Source organism: Stegostoma tigrinum, chromosome 22, assembly GCF_030684315.1.
Source record: "Stegostoma tigrinum isolate sSteTig4 chromosome 22, sSteTig4.hap1, whole genome shotgun sequence".
NCBI classification, from domain to species: domain Eukaryota; kingdom Metazoa; phylum Chordata; class Chondrichthyes; order Orectolobiformes; family Stegostomatidae; genus Stegostoma; species Stegostoma tigrinum.
In genome coordinates this window covers 36,401,134-36,417,909 of record NC_081375.1, presented here as the reverse complement: position 1 = coordinate 36,417,909, position 16,776 = coordinate 36,401,134, and the positions used below count along the sequence as shown (strand labels likewise).

At 40.8% G+C, this 16,776-nt stretch overlaps 1 protein-coding gene across 3 annotated transcripts in view; it reads right to left on the bottom strand.

The window, feature by feature from the left end:
- LOC125463633 (glutamate receptor ionotropic, NMDA 2C-like) overlaps nucleotides 1-16,776 on the bottom strand; it is a 149,734-nt gene that overhangs the window by 94,221 nt on the left and 38,737 nt on the right. For all 3 annotated transcript variants that reach the window (XR_007249879.2, XR_007249878.2, XM_048555162.2), the window contains exon 3: nucleotides 8,686-9,278. Coding sequence is in view for 1 of the 3 variants with exons in the window: in XM_048555162.2 (XP_048411119.2) it covers nucleotides 8,686-9,278 (593 nt within the window). In the remaining 2 variants the exon portion in view is untranslated. The remainder of the gene's footprint in view (nucleotides 1-8,685; nucleotides 9,279-16,776) is intronic.

Below are 16,776 nucleotides of genomic sequence, written 5' to 3'. Positions count from 1 at the left end.
TTCAATGTGACTATTGTGGTGCAGAAGTCAATACCTGGGAGGCTCTGGAGGAACTACAGTCCTTAGCAGAACATGTGTCAAGATTCTTGGTGGTCTACCGCATCCTGCACAATCTTGCCATTATGCAGCCACAGTGCTTGCAACTGGTGATAAGGTGAGTATCTGAAGGGCAGGAAGAAGAAGCGAGGATGCAACCTAAACAGTCTTTTACTGGTGGGTTGGTCAACTATATTCTCACTCTATGCATTCCAATTTCTCCACACTCAACATTCTCTCTGTCACTGACTATTACAAAATAAAAGCCACCATAAAATAAACATTTCAAATCAAATTTATAACTTCAGTGATGGCTACATCATAGACAAATCTTGTCTGCTGCTTTAGCTTTTCTCACTACAAAACAATGCTCCCATAGATGTTTGGCATATGCCTGCTGACTTTCAATGGGAAGACTACAGCTGTCATTGCTGGATGACCTTGAGCAGCTCTGTGCTGGGAACAATGCACCATTTCAAGGTTGGGCAACAAACTTGACAGGCAACAGCAAAAACATTCACAGGGATGAAGTTATGATGGAGAACATTAGACAATCTGAACTTTCTGATATGCCCATGAGAAAGGACAAAATTCAATCTGGAGTAGGAGCAACGAATTCAAGGAAAGCCAACTTCAATTTAATAAGAACAGACCTGGGTTGAATATATTGGAGATAAAGGCTAACAGGAGAAACAATGAGCTACCTCCAAAGAAGAGGTAGTTAGGTAACCAAGATATGTCCCTCAGAGGGAAAAGATAAGGCAAACAAAGACAGAAGTCCCTACATGACAAAAGGGATAGGAACTAAGAAAATTAAGAAAAACATGCTCATGACACATGTCAGGTCAAAAGTACATTTGAGAACATAAACTAAATATGGGAGGTTTAGAGAGGAGGTGAGAAAGCAAATAAGAGAAGCAAAATGGGAGTATGAAGAGAGACTGGTGACATAAAAAGAACTGAATAGAACAGCAATTTATTGGCTCGTAGTTTTACAAAAAGAAATTGAAAAGTTTGATAAAGTGCCATGCCATGGCATTTAAATTAATGACAGAAGTCATAAATAAGGGAAAAAAAAGTTTATCACAGTTCATTTAATGGCTTCTGGGTTCAGAGTTTGCTGGAAAACCAGACTGAAACTGCCACACTAGACTGAAGTGAGGCCTCCACACCAGAACTAGACTTGCATGCGGGGAGACCCCAAAGCTGCTTTTGAAGCCACCAAGAGACATCATGTCAAGACAAGACTTCCACACTGAGACTAGACCTTCACACTGGTCTGCTGAAACATCCAGAAACTGCTGAAGAAGACCTCTATGCTGGAACAAGATCTTCACACCAAGGCAAGACTGTCACTCCAGGCTGAGACCACCGCTTCAGGCTAAACCGCCATTCCGGGTCATCAGAAACCAACTTGTCTCTGGGTCTGGGCTGGGAGAAGATGCCTTCCGCAGAAGTCATTAAAAGAAGGTAAGGTACCATAATATATGCAAATTTTTAAGAAGCATCAAAGGGAAATAATGTAAAGCAGACAGAGTAGACAAGCTCTACATGCCTGTTGCACTGCCACTCTTTCAGCATCTTGGATAAGGGGAAGCCCAAAGCCATCTACAAGCATATAAATAGTTAAAGAATTGCAAGAAGTAGAGTGGAGCCAATTTAGTCAGAAAAAAATGGATCTACATCCGGTGGCAAAGACCAGAGCCAATTTATTAAATGAATACTTTGCATCTGCCTTTACCGAGGAAGATGATGCTGCTCAGACAATAAAGCAAAAGGAGGTAATTCAAACACTAAAAGTATTTAAAAGTGATAAGGAAGAGGATTGGATAGACTGTAATTAAAGTGGATAAGTCATCAGGACTGGATGAGAGACATCGAAGGATATTGAGGGAAGTGAGATTGGGGATAATATAAAACTTGGAACCATTGTGAACTTTGAGGATGATAGTTTAGAACTTCCAAAGGACATCAACTATGGTGGAATGAGCTGATGGCTGGCAGATGAAGCTTAATTTGGAGAAATGTGAAGTGATTAATTTCTTTACGAAGAACACAGAGAGACAATATATTTATGTACAATGCCTATCAAGGGGATACAGGAACAGAGGTACTTGGGTGTATAAGTGCAAAGGTCAATGGAGATGGCAGGATAAATCGAGGAAATGGCTACTAAAGCAAAGAATATCATAGGCTTTACTGAGGGAGTCTTAGAATACAAGAGTAATGTAAACTTGCATCATGGCTGGAATATTTCATCCAGATCTGGGTGCTGCTCGATAGGAAGGATATGAAGTCACTGGGGACATTGCAGAAAAGATTCGTAAGAATGATTCCAGGAATAAGAAAGTTCATTTATGAAAACAGGTAGGAGAAGTTGAGATTGCTTTCTTTACAGAAGTGGAGGCTGAAAGGTAATTTGTTTGAGGCATTCAAAACCATGACAGGTTTGGACAGAGAAGAAAGGGGGAAACTGACTCCACTCCTGACAGGATTGAGAATCAGATGACACAGATTTAAATCAATTGGGAAAAACACCAAAAGCAACATGAGGAAAAACATTGCAGCGCAAGGTATGGTTAAGGTTTGGAATACGTTGCCTGAGAGAACTTATACACCCATATACCTCTGTGCCTGCATCCCCTTTTTATATGTATTATACTTGTCTCTCTATTCTCTTCCTAAAGAAATTAATCACTGCCTGAGAGAATGTTTGGAAATTCAACTGAAGCATTCAAAAGGCAATTGGAATATATTCTGAAAAACAAGAATGTACAAGAGATACGGGGAGAAGACAACAGAACAGCACTAAGTGAATTGTTTATTTGGGGAGCCAGTCCATTGATGATAAGCTGAATGGCCTCCTTCTTCCCTGTGGTGACTTTTTTTTGATTCTGTGGTTCTAGAATTCATGCTCTTTTGAGCTGCAAGACGTCCCACAAGGCAATGCTTCATCAATCCAGTAATCTGTTGGAGGACACTTTATTGGACTCTGACACCCTGTAAATCACTTTAGACATTCTTTTCCTCAGCCATGAGGCACCAGTCTGAATTTTCACTCTAATATTCAGAGTGGGTGACTTCCATGAGCTGAGACTCAGCCATCAGGTATTGTGTCACGGTTATGTCAGGTGCTGTGTTCACAAGTGTGCTAATGTGGTTGGCCACCATTTCTACATTGGAAAATAAATGGGCTTCAAGCCCTGTGAAAAGCCATGAGCAAAGCCAGATCTCTGCACACATGGATTTGTTAAGAAAAGACTGTGTCTTGTTTAATGTGACTGAAATTTTCTTGAGGGGCAACAAAGATGATTGTTGAGGACAGAGCGTTGGTTGTAATTTACCCAGATTTTGGTTAAACTTTCAATAAAGACCCCAATGACAGACTAGTCAGAAAAGTTAAAACTTTTGGGATCCAAATTGGATTCAAAATTGTCTCAGAGATGGGAAGAAAAATGTGATGTCCAATATGTTTTTATGGACTGGAAGGTCATTTTTATTGGAGTTAGTGTTTACAAATAGATAGCAGTGATTTATAATAATGCCTCTTTAATTTAGTTTAAAAATTTACAAGTGCAAAAATTGACCATGTGTTGATAATTAGGGAAATGTAGACTGCTGGAAGATGTCAATGGACTAGGAAAGTAGGCAGAAAAGTGACAAATAAATTAATTTCTGAAAAATATGAGGGAATACATGGTAAATACAGAGAAATGTAGAGGAACAGAGGAACTATGATGAATGTTCACAGATCCTTGAATGTAACAAGATAGGTAGATAAAATGATTAAGAAAGCATAGAGGATATTTCCCTTTATTGGTTTCAATGTAGAATTTAAGAACAGAAAACTTAGAATAGAACTGAGTGGAACGCTAGTTAGAACACAAATGGGTACTGTATATAGTAGTGTATAAAATTACAATAGAACTTTTAATTATTTGTTCACAGAACGTAGCCATCAAGACTAGTATAGAATATATCTCTCGATGCCATGGAAAAATTGGTGAGCCACTCTCATGAACCACCACAGTCCATGTAGTATAGGTACATACACAGTAAGGTTAGAAGGGAATTCCATGATTTTTACCAAGCAACAGTGAAAGAATGGTGACATAGTTACAAGCCAGGATGCTGTATGTTTTGGAAGAGAACTTGCTAGTTGTATTGTTGCTTTTGCCCTTTTTGGTATTGGAGGGTCACAGATTAGGAAAGTGCTATGGAAGAAGCGTTTGTATGTTAATGCAGTATATCTCGTAGGTCTTACATACTGCTACATGTATGTGTCCGTGTTGGAGGGAGTGGATGTTAAGTTGGTGGTCGCATTGCCATTCAAGTAAAATGCTCTGACCTGGATGTTGTTGAACTTCTTCAGTATCATTGAAGCTGAACATATCCAGTCAAGTGGAGAGTATTGTTTAACACTCCTGCTGTGTAGATTGTGGACAGGCTTTGAGCAATCAGGATGTTGACTGTGGTCAATTCAATGATGATAATGCCATTGAATTTCAAGAGGAGATGGTTAGATTTTGTCTCATTAGATATGGTTATAGCTGGCACTCTGTGGTGCAGATGTTACTTACCACTTATCATTCCAAACCTGGCAGATGTCCAAATCATGTTGTATATAACACAGATTACTCTGGTATCTGGTGTTGCAATGGTGTTGAGCATTGTGCAATCGTTAGGTGAGCATTATCACATTTGACCTTATGATGAAAAGGAGGTCATTTATGGTGATGTTGGTTGGGCCTGTGACATTAGCCCGAGGAATTTCTTGCAGTGACGTCCTGAGACTGAGATGATTGACCTCCAACAACCATGACTATCTTTCTTTGTGCCGAGTATGACCCAAATCAGTGGAGAATTTTCCACCAATTTCCATTGAGTTTTGTTTTGTCAGGGCTCCTTGATGCCAAACTTAGTTAAATCCAGTTTTGATGTCAGGGGCAGCTAATTTTGCCTCATCTCTGGAGATCAGTTCTTTTCTCTATGCTTAGACAAAGATTGTGATGTAGTTAGAGGTTAAGTGTCTTGGCAGAGCCCAACCTGAATGTCAGCGACACGTTTTTGTGAATTAAGTACTGATTAGTAACACAGTTGAAGAACCATTCCTGCCTGGTAGATGCTGATCTTGTAGCTGTACTGCAACATCTGGCTTGGACTGCGGCTAATTCTGGAGCACAAGTCTTCAGTACTATTGCCAGAATGTTGTCAAGGCCGATAGCCTTCACCGTATCCAATGCTTTCAGCCACTTCATGAAAGCATATGGAATGAATCAAATTGACCAAAGACTCAATTTGTGATGTTGAAGATCTCTGGAGGATGCTGAGATGGATCATCTACTTAGCCTGTTGGCCAAAGGCTCAGTCTAGCTTTTGCTGGGTTCCTCCATCATTGAGGATGGGAATGTTGTCCATCAACATTCATTGGCTGGATGTGGTAGGACTGCAGATCTGAGATCTGCTGTGTTGCTGGTGGGATTACTTTACTCTATCCATTGCAGGTTGCTTCAGTTGTTTGGCATGCAAGTAGTCCTGTTTTGTAGCTTTACCACGTTGAAGCTTCATTTCTAAGTAAGAACAATGCTTTTCTTGAAACAGCCTCCTGCACTCTTCATTAAGCCAGGGTTGATCTCCTGGCTTAACAAAGTGTGGAGCTGGATGAACACAGCAGGCCAAGCAGCATCTTAGGACCACAAAAGCTAGCGTACCTGTGATTCCACTTTCAAGGAGCAATGAACCTGCACTCCAAGGTCCGTTTCTTCAGCAGCATTCTCCAGGACCTTACCTTTCCAAAATGCAGCCCCTCACGTTTATCTAAATTAAACTCCATCTGCCATTCCTCCATTGACCTATCCGATCAAGGTCCAGTTGTAATCTGAAATAACCTTCTTTTCTGTCCACTACACCTCTAACTTTGGTGTTATCTGCAAACTTACTAACAATAGTTGTTGTGTTTATGTTTGAATTATTTATATAAGTTACAAAAAAGAGTGAACACAGCACCAATCCTTGTGGCACACCACCGGTCACAGGCCATCAGTCTAAAAAGCAGCCCTCTGTCTTTTACCTGCGAGAAAGTTCAGTATTCAAAATGTTAGTTCTCCTTCCATTCCATCTGATCCAACTTTATCAACCAGTCACCCAGGAGGAACATTGTTGAATGCCTTACTGAAGTCAATATCGATCACATCAACCACTCTGCCCTCATCAGTCCTCTTCGTTAATTCTTTAAAAAACTCAATTAAGTTAGTCAAACATGATTTCCCACACACAAAGCCATGCTGACTATCCCTAAACAGTCCTAGCCTTTCCAAATACATGTAAGTCATGTCCCTCAGGATCTCCTCCAACAACTTGCCCACCACTGATGTCAGGCTTACCGATTTGTAGTTCCCTGGCTTTTTCTTACCACATTTCTTAAATAGTGGCACCATATTAGCCAAGCTCCAGTCATCCAGAACGTCACCCATAGCAATCAATGATACAAATATCTCACCAAGGGGCCCAGCAATCTCTTCTCTAGCTTCCCACAGAGTTTTAGGGTACACTTGATCAGATCCCAGGGATTTATCCACTTTTATGCGTTTTAAGTCATCCAGCAACTCCTCCTATGTAATATGGACATTTTTCAATCTGTTGCTATTTATTACCCACATTCTGTATCTTCCATATCCCTTTTGACAGTAAACAATGATGCAAAATACTTGTTTAATATCTCCCCCATCTCCTGCAGATCCATACATATCCTTAAGAGGCCCTATTCACTCCCTAGTTACCCTTTTGTCCTTAATGTATTTGTAGAATCTCTTTGGAATCTCCTTAACCCTATTTTCCAAAGCTATCTCATTTCCCTTTTTGCCCTCCTCATTTCCTTCTTAAACACACTGCTACTGCTTTTATACTCTTCTAGGGATTCACTCACTCTCTGCTGTTTACATTTGCTCCCTTCTTATTCTTGGCCAACACCTCAATTTCTCTCATCATCCAGCATTCCCTTCACCTACCAGCATTGCCCTAATAGGAACATACTATCTCTGTACTCTCATTATCTCATTTTCGAAGGCTTCCCTTTTTCCAGCCGTCCTTTTACCTGCAAACACTTGCTCCCAATCAGTAGTAGATTGTGTTTGAACATCAAATTAGCCTGTTGTGCCATGTGGCATTAGGTAGCCTTCAGTGTAAGGCTTTCCTTGGTACGCATCCTTTTACTGCAGAAAAGTGTGAACAGATTCATTTTGATAGGTTGAATAAGGAGAGACAATTTAAGTTAAAGGTACAAATCTAAAGAGGGTGCAGGAGGAGAAAGACTTGGGCATAAGTCATTGAAGTTGCAGGCGAGTTGAGTGAGCAGTTAATTAAACAAATTGCATTCTTGGCTTTATTTATAGGGTCATAGTGCAAAAATTCACAGAAGGTATATTAAACCTCCAGCCACAAATGGAATACTGCATCCAGTTTTAAGCATCACACTATAGGGAGAATGTGAAGTTATTAGAAAAAGCCCAGAAAATGGTCATGAAATTATTCCCAGGGATGAAGAACTTTGATGATGTAAATAGATTAGGAAATTTAGAACCATTTCTCTTAAAGAATAAAGGTTGGAGATGAGATTTGATCAAGGAGTACAGAATTGAGAGGGGTCAAAGGGTCAAAGTCTTCCAATTGCTGGAAGAATTAAGAATGAGAGAGCACAGATTTAAGGCACAGGAAGTCTTTGCTCAACTCTACTCCCATTGGCTGCCTCGTTTAATTGCCAGTTATCTAATGGGGGGGGGGGAAGCAGGAAGAATCCACAGAAAACAGGAGGATCAGGAATCACAATTGACAATGAGCAAGAGGTACTCTAATTTTTTTGTCTATATTTTAATTATGTTTTATTTTAGTAGTAATTTAATTTACCACTTAAAATACTACATTTTAGCTTACAGGCTATAAATATAATTTTAAAATTCTGTTCTGCTAATGAAGGCCCAGTGGAATTTGACTCCAATTTGAATGTTGATTTTTTACGTGAATCAATGCATCAAAAAGTCATTCCACTTGAACACAGCCATGACCTGATGTGAGAAGGTAATGTGTTGGCAATTGAAACAATGAAAACATGAAAAAAAAATGCGCTTGGTTAGGATCTGGAATTCACTGCAGGTGAATGTGGTAGAGTTTGGTTCAGCTGAGGCATTTAGGCAGCAATTGGCTTATTAGCAGAAAAATGTTAACGCATGCACAGCTCAGTGAATTGTTCCTTTGGAGAAATGGCACAGATGCAACAGCTAATTAGATTCCTGCAGTAACAGTTCTGTGATTGATTAATTCTGTATAGCAACAGTGCATGGGCACACAAGCGGTGACAATAGCACGTTGGGCCTGTGAGAGAGCTCGGAGGTGCTGTACCACCTCTCAAAGACACACTATGCAAACCAATTCTTAGTCCACTGGGGAGTCACTTCATCTGATGGATCATTATGTGTAACATATCTCTACAAATAATAGATATGCTGACACAAAAGAACATTGGATGATTACCTGTTTTAACTCTTATAAGTCATCACCTGCCAATGGTCATTGACTAAAATTTGATGACAAGTTGTAATCATTCACTGTCTATAATAGACCACCATCTATCATTAGATTTTCATGCATCAGTACCTGTATAGTATATTTCTTGTGACCCCTCGAGCTGGATGCCTACAGTCAGCACTTGGTCCCGGCATGTGTCCGTATGTTTTGTAAAAACTTTCCGCACCTTTTGCAATGATTGCCACGCCATCTCTCACCCGCTGCTGCAAGCTCATCTTCCACCGCTCTGTCATAATGCTGATTAGTCCGACAGGAAATTTCTTTGCCACCCGTTCCATGTTGCCCACTGCAATACTGGAAAGTATCCAGATATGGTCTGGGCCAAGGAGGTTTGCTTGTTCAGCCAATTCAAACAGATTTTCTGCCTCCCCTCTCGAGCAATATAGAATCAGAACCTGTGCATCAATCTGCTGCAGAAGTCTCTTTGTTTTGAAATTGTCCTCATCTTTTGTCATTTCAAGAGTAAGAGTCTGTTCAATTTCCCACCCATAATAGCTGGTTTCGATAAAAAGCTGAATGTGGGTGATGAATTCCTGATATCCAGGGAAGTAACTAGTAATGATGGCAAAGCTCCCCCAGTCATACTCTTCCATAACTTTGAAGATGACCCTGATCTGCTGTTCCATTGAAGCACCCAACTGTAGAAATGCAGAATGCTGCTCCTGGCAGGAAAAGGAAAGTTCAACAGGTTTAGACAATAGCAGGGCATCAGACACAATTTCACTCCATGAGAAACGTTTTGGGGAAGAAGATTTACTGGGGCTGCTATTGTTCCTCCCTCTACCATCCAACAGTTATAACATATCTGAATGAAGTGAGCCTAAACTTGTTTTAACATCAGGTCTATGTAGAATCTGACATCAGGCCCAGACAGAAATTCTGACAACCGTTTGCAGAGCCTGACATCAAAATTACTGTGAGACCTCATTGTTGTATCTATGGTTTTACGATTCTCTTACTTGAGATTTATGAGAAATTACAAAGGATGAACAGGTTCAGTCTACAAAATCTTAATGTATTTTCAGGACAGTTTCAAAACCTCCACTACCACAGTCAAACATTCAATAAGGAAAAACACTACAGTGCAAGCAGTTCATTGATAATGTCGCAAGTGATAACCATACCTACAATCACAAATGGATGATTAGTCATTGCTGAGTATAGGTCCTCCCAGCCAGATTGGAGGCCAAGTTGCTGTCTTCTGACCAGTAATCAGGTGCCTTTGACAACCATTTTTTATAATGCTCTTCAATAGTATATAGGGTGTTAGACTGACAGGTAAACGTTTAGTAAATGTCTTTCATGGTGTAAATAATCCAATGAAACTTCAAGTTTTTCATTAGAACTGTGGCATTAAAGCTTGCCCTGGCATTGTCCATCCTCTTTGAGCTTTCACGTATGATTTCTGCCTATGAATGACCAAGCTTTTGTATTATCTGGTAAATAGACCTGGATTAAGATTTTAGAGTAGCTTGATCATTTTTAGGTTATTTTCCATTTTGTATTCTCTGTAGTAATCTAACAAGGTTCAAGGAAGCAATTTTGAAACAATCATTAAGGAAACTACATTATATTCTGTAAATTACAAATAACAAATCTATTTATTGGAATTACTGTATTAATCACCAGATGATTAAATAAGTTGTGAGTGAAATAACTTCAGAAGCTGGTGTCCTTCGCCAATTACCCTTCATCTACATGTGGAGAGGCCTTTACACAGATCCAGCTCCCTCAGAGTCAGCTTTCACAGTGAACAGGATGTTCAACACTCTTGTTCCTATCTGTCAGTTAGGGCTCCCTGATTGGGGCTATTAATCTCATCCAATCAGGGAACTCATATTCTATGAGGTCCACCTGGCTGACCTTGTTAAAATCACTACAGTGAGTCTCACCAAGTTACACTTGAAGATTCTGGGTTATAGTTTATTGATTGGGTTATATGAAGTACTCTTTAATTCTGTCTTGATGTCATTATCTATGCATGTGAAAAGAATGTATGTATTTTAATCAACATGTTCAGAGATGTTATGACACATCTCTGGACCAGGTGGATCCTGAACCTAGGCCTTCTAGTGTGAAAGAAAGGTATAGTCCAGTCAAATGTGTTAGCAATTAATTCTGCTGACCTTGATTAGCTTCCAAGAGAACTACATGACACAGAATTGAATTAGTTCAAACATTTCTATCGATGGAGAGTTATTCAAAATTAGTTTGGCAGATGCTATAATCTCCTCTAATGTAGATATTTTCATATCAACCTGCCCAGAAATATTGTTGCATACTTTGGGAGTGGGTGGGACTCAAACCTGGATCTCCTGGCCCAGAGGTATGGACGCCACCAATGCACCCCAAGAGCTCTCTGCATCACCATTCTAGGTATTTTCCAATCAAACTGTTCAAATATATTATAACACTCATTTGGAGGAGACGGGACTCAAGCCTTGCCTGGAGGTAGAGACATTATCACTGCACCACAAGAGCGTCATATCACCATTGTACTATACATTTCCTAATCAACCCGTTCAGAGATGTTATCGCTCACATCTAGAGTAGATGGGGCTCGATCCCAAGCTGACCCTCTCCGAGGTAGGAACACCACCACTGTGTGCCACAAAAGCACTTTCATGTCACCATTGCAGATATTTTTAATCAACCTGTTCAGAGATGTTATTACATGCCACAGGAGCGGGTGGAACTTGAACCTGGGCCTTCTGACTCAGAGGTAGGATATTACCACTGCACTACAAGAGTCCCAATGCATATCATTTTTAAACTAAATAGTGTACTTGTTGGCAGAAAGTTTACACACACTCATGTCAAAGGCACCTCCTTGGTGGAATGTTTGCTGAGCTGTCAGGTCGGGTTTAGCACTGTCTTTCCCTCTCAGGGAGGGTGAAGAGACAGGGTGCATGTCTGCCTCAGCGGCAGCAGGAATCAGACTCATTTTTCCTAATCAACCTGTTCAGAGATGTTATTACACAGATGTTAGGAAAATACAACACAGAAAAAGATAAACTATTTCCACTGTTTGGGGAAAATAGAGGGTAGATTCTCAGAAATTAGGGCCAGACTGTTCAGGAGAGATGTAATGAAATACATCTATGCACAGAGGGTGGTTGATGTTTGGAATTCTCTTCCACAAATGCCAGTGGATGCAGGAACAGTTGGTAATTTTAAATCTGAGATAGATTTTTTTACTAAGCAAAGGTATTAAGGGATATGAGCCAAAGGCATGTTCATGGAGTTAGGTCATAGATCAGCCAGTATCTCATTGAATGGCAAAACAGACGCCAGGGCATATGAATGGCATATTCATGTTCCCTTGTAGATCACATGAATCTTATCTAAAATCCCACTTCCCACATTCTAGGCTGTTTTCCTCAACTCTCTTCAATCGTCTCAACTCTGGTTTGTAAAAACAAAATGACTTTCAATCAACCTGTTATGACACAGATCCTGGGCAAGTGGGATTTGAAACAGGACTTTCCTGATCAAGAAGTAGAAACACTGCCACTGTGCCACAAAACCTCTTTCATTGCTACTTTGTAAATTAACATTCATTGATATTGTTATCCACCACTAATGATCAGAGCTGTTGATAATTGTTATCTAGTCCAAATGTTCTTAACAGTGTATTGAAACTATACTGAGTTGGTACATACTAATTAATCTTGCGTTCCAACAGCTAAAATTATTTTACACAGTTTTGAAGTGGTATTTAGCTCTCATATTTTTACAGTGGGCTTTGAGAAAGTGTTTCCTTGTCACAATATAATTCTTGCCAGTGAAAAACCAGCCCGCAGGTTTTAGCAAAATACTTTGGATCCAAATGTTTCCTCTGGCCTTGCAGAGAAAGCTGAAAAATTTGGTCAGGTTTTTACAAAACAGACTCTCGTAAATAGCCCTCATACTTCATGTAAACTGTCAATGTTCTGCCCCCTGGGGTGGATAGCTTTTCGAAATCTCAACCCCATGTTCTAAGATTAGTTGATAACATTATAGTGTCACATACATTGCAATGTCTTATACCACACACCTGACGTTAGCTTTGCACAGGGCCTAACATCACAAAATATGAACCGAATCTCATGTCAGAGCTTCAGAATTTAAAAGCTTGGAGCAGGAGGACACTTTTTGACCTTGAAGCTTGCTCTAGAATTTCAGGATTCAGTGTGATGATGGCTGACCTTCAGCCTGAACTCCACTTTTCCATCTGCTCTCACATCTTTTGGTTCTCTGAGAAACTCTCTAAAAGTTGTCTGTTTCAACTTTGAATATATTCAATAATGGAGCACGTAGAACTTTATGGGGTAGAGAATTTCAACAATTCAGAACACGCTGACGAAAGAAATGCCTCCTTATTTCAGTTTGAATGGTCGGCGCCTTATCCCGACACTGTGCCTCTGTGCCCTAGATTCTCCAAACTGGGGAAACTATCAGCATCTACTCTATCAAGCCCTGTAAGAACATTGATTGTTTCAACAAAATGATCTTGTTGTCCTGTAAATTTAATTTTACTCAGCCTCCCAACCTAACAGCATTATGGATGTCGCTACAACCCCAGGACTACCATGATTCAAGAAAGCAGCTCACCACCACTGCTCTCCAGCGCTATTAGTCATGGGCAATAAGCGTTAGCGTAGCTAGTGCGGACCCACATTCCATGAATAAATGAGAGAAAAAAATCATAGGACGACAGAAACTTATCTGGTGAAAGTCGGATATGTCACTTACAAGTGAAACATACCTATTGTGAAGTATTAAGACCAAAACTTCACACAGTACTCCAGGTGTGATTACCAAAGATCTAGCAAGACTTCTATAGCCTTGTACTCTCACACCCTTGTGAATAATGTCATCATACTATTTGATTATCTAACTGCATCAGTCTCATACAGAGTCTCATATCCTGACACAAACTCCCATATGCAATCTTCCTAGAGCCTGCTGCTAAGACTAAACTGGTAGATGATGTTCAATGTGGAGTGATGTACACTGATTCATTTTGGTTGGAAGAAATGGAACACAATGTAAACTAAAGGGTGCAATTCTAAAATGAATGGTGGAGCAGAGGGATCTATGTCTCCATATAAATGCGTCATTAAACGTGACAGGATAGTACCTCAGGCTTTATATATAAAGTACAAGAGCATGACAGTTATGTTGAACTTACAGAAAACTAGTTTGTCCTAAGTTGGAGTATTGCATCCATTTCTAGGCACCACAATTTAGCAGGGATGTGTGAAGACCTTGGGGAGTGAAGAAATGATTCACATGAGAATGTTTCCAGGGGTGAGGAACTTCAGCTATGAAGATAGAACATAGAACATAGAAAAGTACAGCACAGTACAGGCCCTTCGGCCCAAGATGTTGTGCCGTGGATTAATCCTAATCCAAAAATAAAATAACCTCACCCACATTCCTGTCATTTCACTGCCGTCCATGTGCATGTCCAGCAGTCGCTTAAATGTCACTAATGAATCTGCTTCCACGACTACCACTGGTAGTCTCTCATTACCTTGTACACCTCGATCAGGTCACCTCTCTTCCTCTTTCTCTCCAGAGAGAAAAATCTGAGCTCAGTCAACCTGTTCTTGTAAGACAAGCCCTCCAGTCCAGGCAGCGTCCTGGGTGACCTCCTTTGCACCCTCTCCAAAGCCTCCACATCTTTCCTATAATAGGGCGACCAGACCTGGACACAATATTCCAAGTGTGGTCTCACCAGGGTTTTGCAGAGCTGCATCAAAACCTCACAGCTCTTAAACTCGATCCCCCTGTTAATGAAAGCCAAAACACCATATGCTTTCTTAACAACCTTATCCACTTGGGCGGCAGCTTTGAGAGAGCTATGCACTTGAACACCAAGATCCCGCTGTTCCTCCACACTGCCAAGAATCCTGCCTTTAATCCAATATTCAGCACTTAAGTTCGACCTTCCAAAATGCATCACTTCGCCTTTATCCAGGTTGAACGCCATCTGCCATTTCTCAGCCCAGCTCTGCATACTGTCACTGCCTCGCTGAAGCCTGCAATAGCCCTCGATATAGTCAACGGCACCTCCAATCTGTGTCATCAGCAAACATACTAACCCACCCCTCAACCTCCTCATCCAAGTCATTTATAAAAAACTACAAAGAGCAGGGGCCCAAGAACAGAGACCTGTGGGACACCACCCAGCACTGACCTGCAGGCAGAACACTTACCATCTGCAACCACTCTCTGCCTCCTGTCAGCCAACCAATTCTGAATCCAAACAGCCAAATCTCCCTGTATCCCATACCTCCTGACTTTATGAATGAGCCTGCCATGGGGAACCTTATCAAATGCCTTGCTGGAGTCCATGTACACCACATCCACTGTTCGACCCTCATCAACCTGTCTCGTGACCTCCTCAAAGAACTCAATAAGATTTGTGAGGCATGACCTGCCCCTCTCAAAGCCATGCTGACTCCCTTTAATCACACCATGCATTTCCAAATAGCCATAAATCCTATCCCTTAGAATTCTTTCCAAAACCTTGCTGACCACAGACGTAAGACTGACGGGTCTGTAATTTCCAGGGATTTCCCTATTCCCTTTCTTGAAAAGAGGAACAACATTTGCCTCCCTCCAATCTTCTGGTACAACTCTCGTGGAGAGTGAACAAGCAAAGATCTTCGCCAGCGGCTTAGCAACCTCCTTTCTCGCTTCCTGGAGCAATCTAGGATAAATCTGGTCTGGCCCTGGGGACTTATCAATCTTAATGTTTGCCAAAATTTCCAGCACATCAACTTCCTCAATCTCGGTCTGTTCAAGCCTGTTTCCCTGCTCCTCAAAGTTCTCATTCACAACAAGGTCCCCTTCCTTAGTGAAAACCAAAGCAAAAAACTCATTTAGGGCTTCCCCTATCTGCGCAGACTCCACACACAAGTTCCCTACGCTATCCCTGATCGGCCCTACTTTCTCCCTGATCATTCTCTTACTCCTCATAGATTGGAAAAGCTGGGACTATTTTCCTTGGAGGAGAGAAGGTTGAGAGTAGATGTTTTTGAGGTACTCAAAATCATAAGGGGTCCAGACAAAGTAAATTGGAAGAAATAGGGAGGGGCTAGAGAGAACAGATTAAATTAATTAGGGAAAATTATGTAAGCAAGCAAGTGTTTAAAGTCTGCAATGAGACTATGTGAAGTTAAATTCAATAAAGGCATTCAAAAGGGTAATAGTGCATTAGTGAAAGAGCAGAATGTGCAGGGTTGTTACAGTGAGAAGCCTGGGTGACGCCTTAAGGTGAATTGCTTATTCTGAGAGCCAGTAGAGATACACTGAACTGACTGGTCTCCTACACTGTGAAAATTGTGTTTCTTTGAGAACCAGATGAATTTCATTTCTGAAGAAAATTCATATTAGATTCCAAACATACTCTGTATTTTTTTCTCTATCCACATATGCTGACAAACGTGTCCATTGCTTCTAGTACTTTGTTTTTGTTTCAGACTTCCATCAATAGTTTTCTGCTTCTACAAAAAATCTGAAATCGGGTCAACGTAGAATCTGCCAATGTATAAAAGTACAGCATCTGTCAAAAACAGGTCCATGCAGAGTATGACATCAGGTCTATAGAGGTTTTAACAGCAAGCTTAGACAGAATCTGACATGGGGATGCCAGAGTTTCAGCATTGGATGAACAGAGAATCTGACATCAGAATAATAAAGAATCTGATATCAGGACAACAGAGTCTGACCTCTGGATCACATTCTTAAACCTCAAATGTACACACAATCCAACATGAGGACGCCAGAGGTTTTACTGTTAGATCTGCAGAGAAACTGATATCAGAGTCTGAATTTTTGTGCCTAGCCTGTGGCTACTATCAAAACTGGGGGCAGAAGTCATTTAACTTAGAGAGCAATTGACTATCCAGGATGATGAATCATAGAATTGTAGGATCCCTACAATGCAGAAAGAGGCCATTCAGCCCATCAAGTCTGCCCCCAATGCTCCAAAAAGCATCCCTCTCAGACCCACCCTCCCACTCCATCACCTTAACCTTGCATGGGGTTTTACCATGGCTAATGCACCTAACCTGGACACTGCAGGGTAATTTAGCACAGCAAACGATCTAACCTGCACATCTTTGGGCAGTGGGAGGAAACCAGAGCACTGGACGGAAACCCATGCAG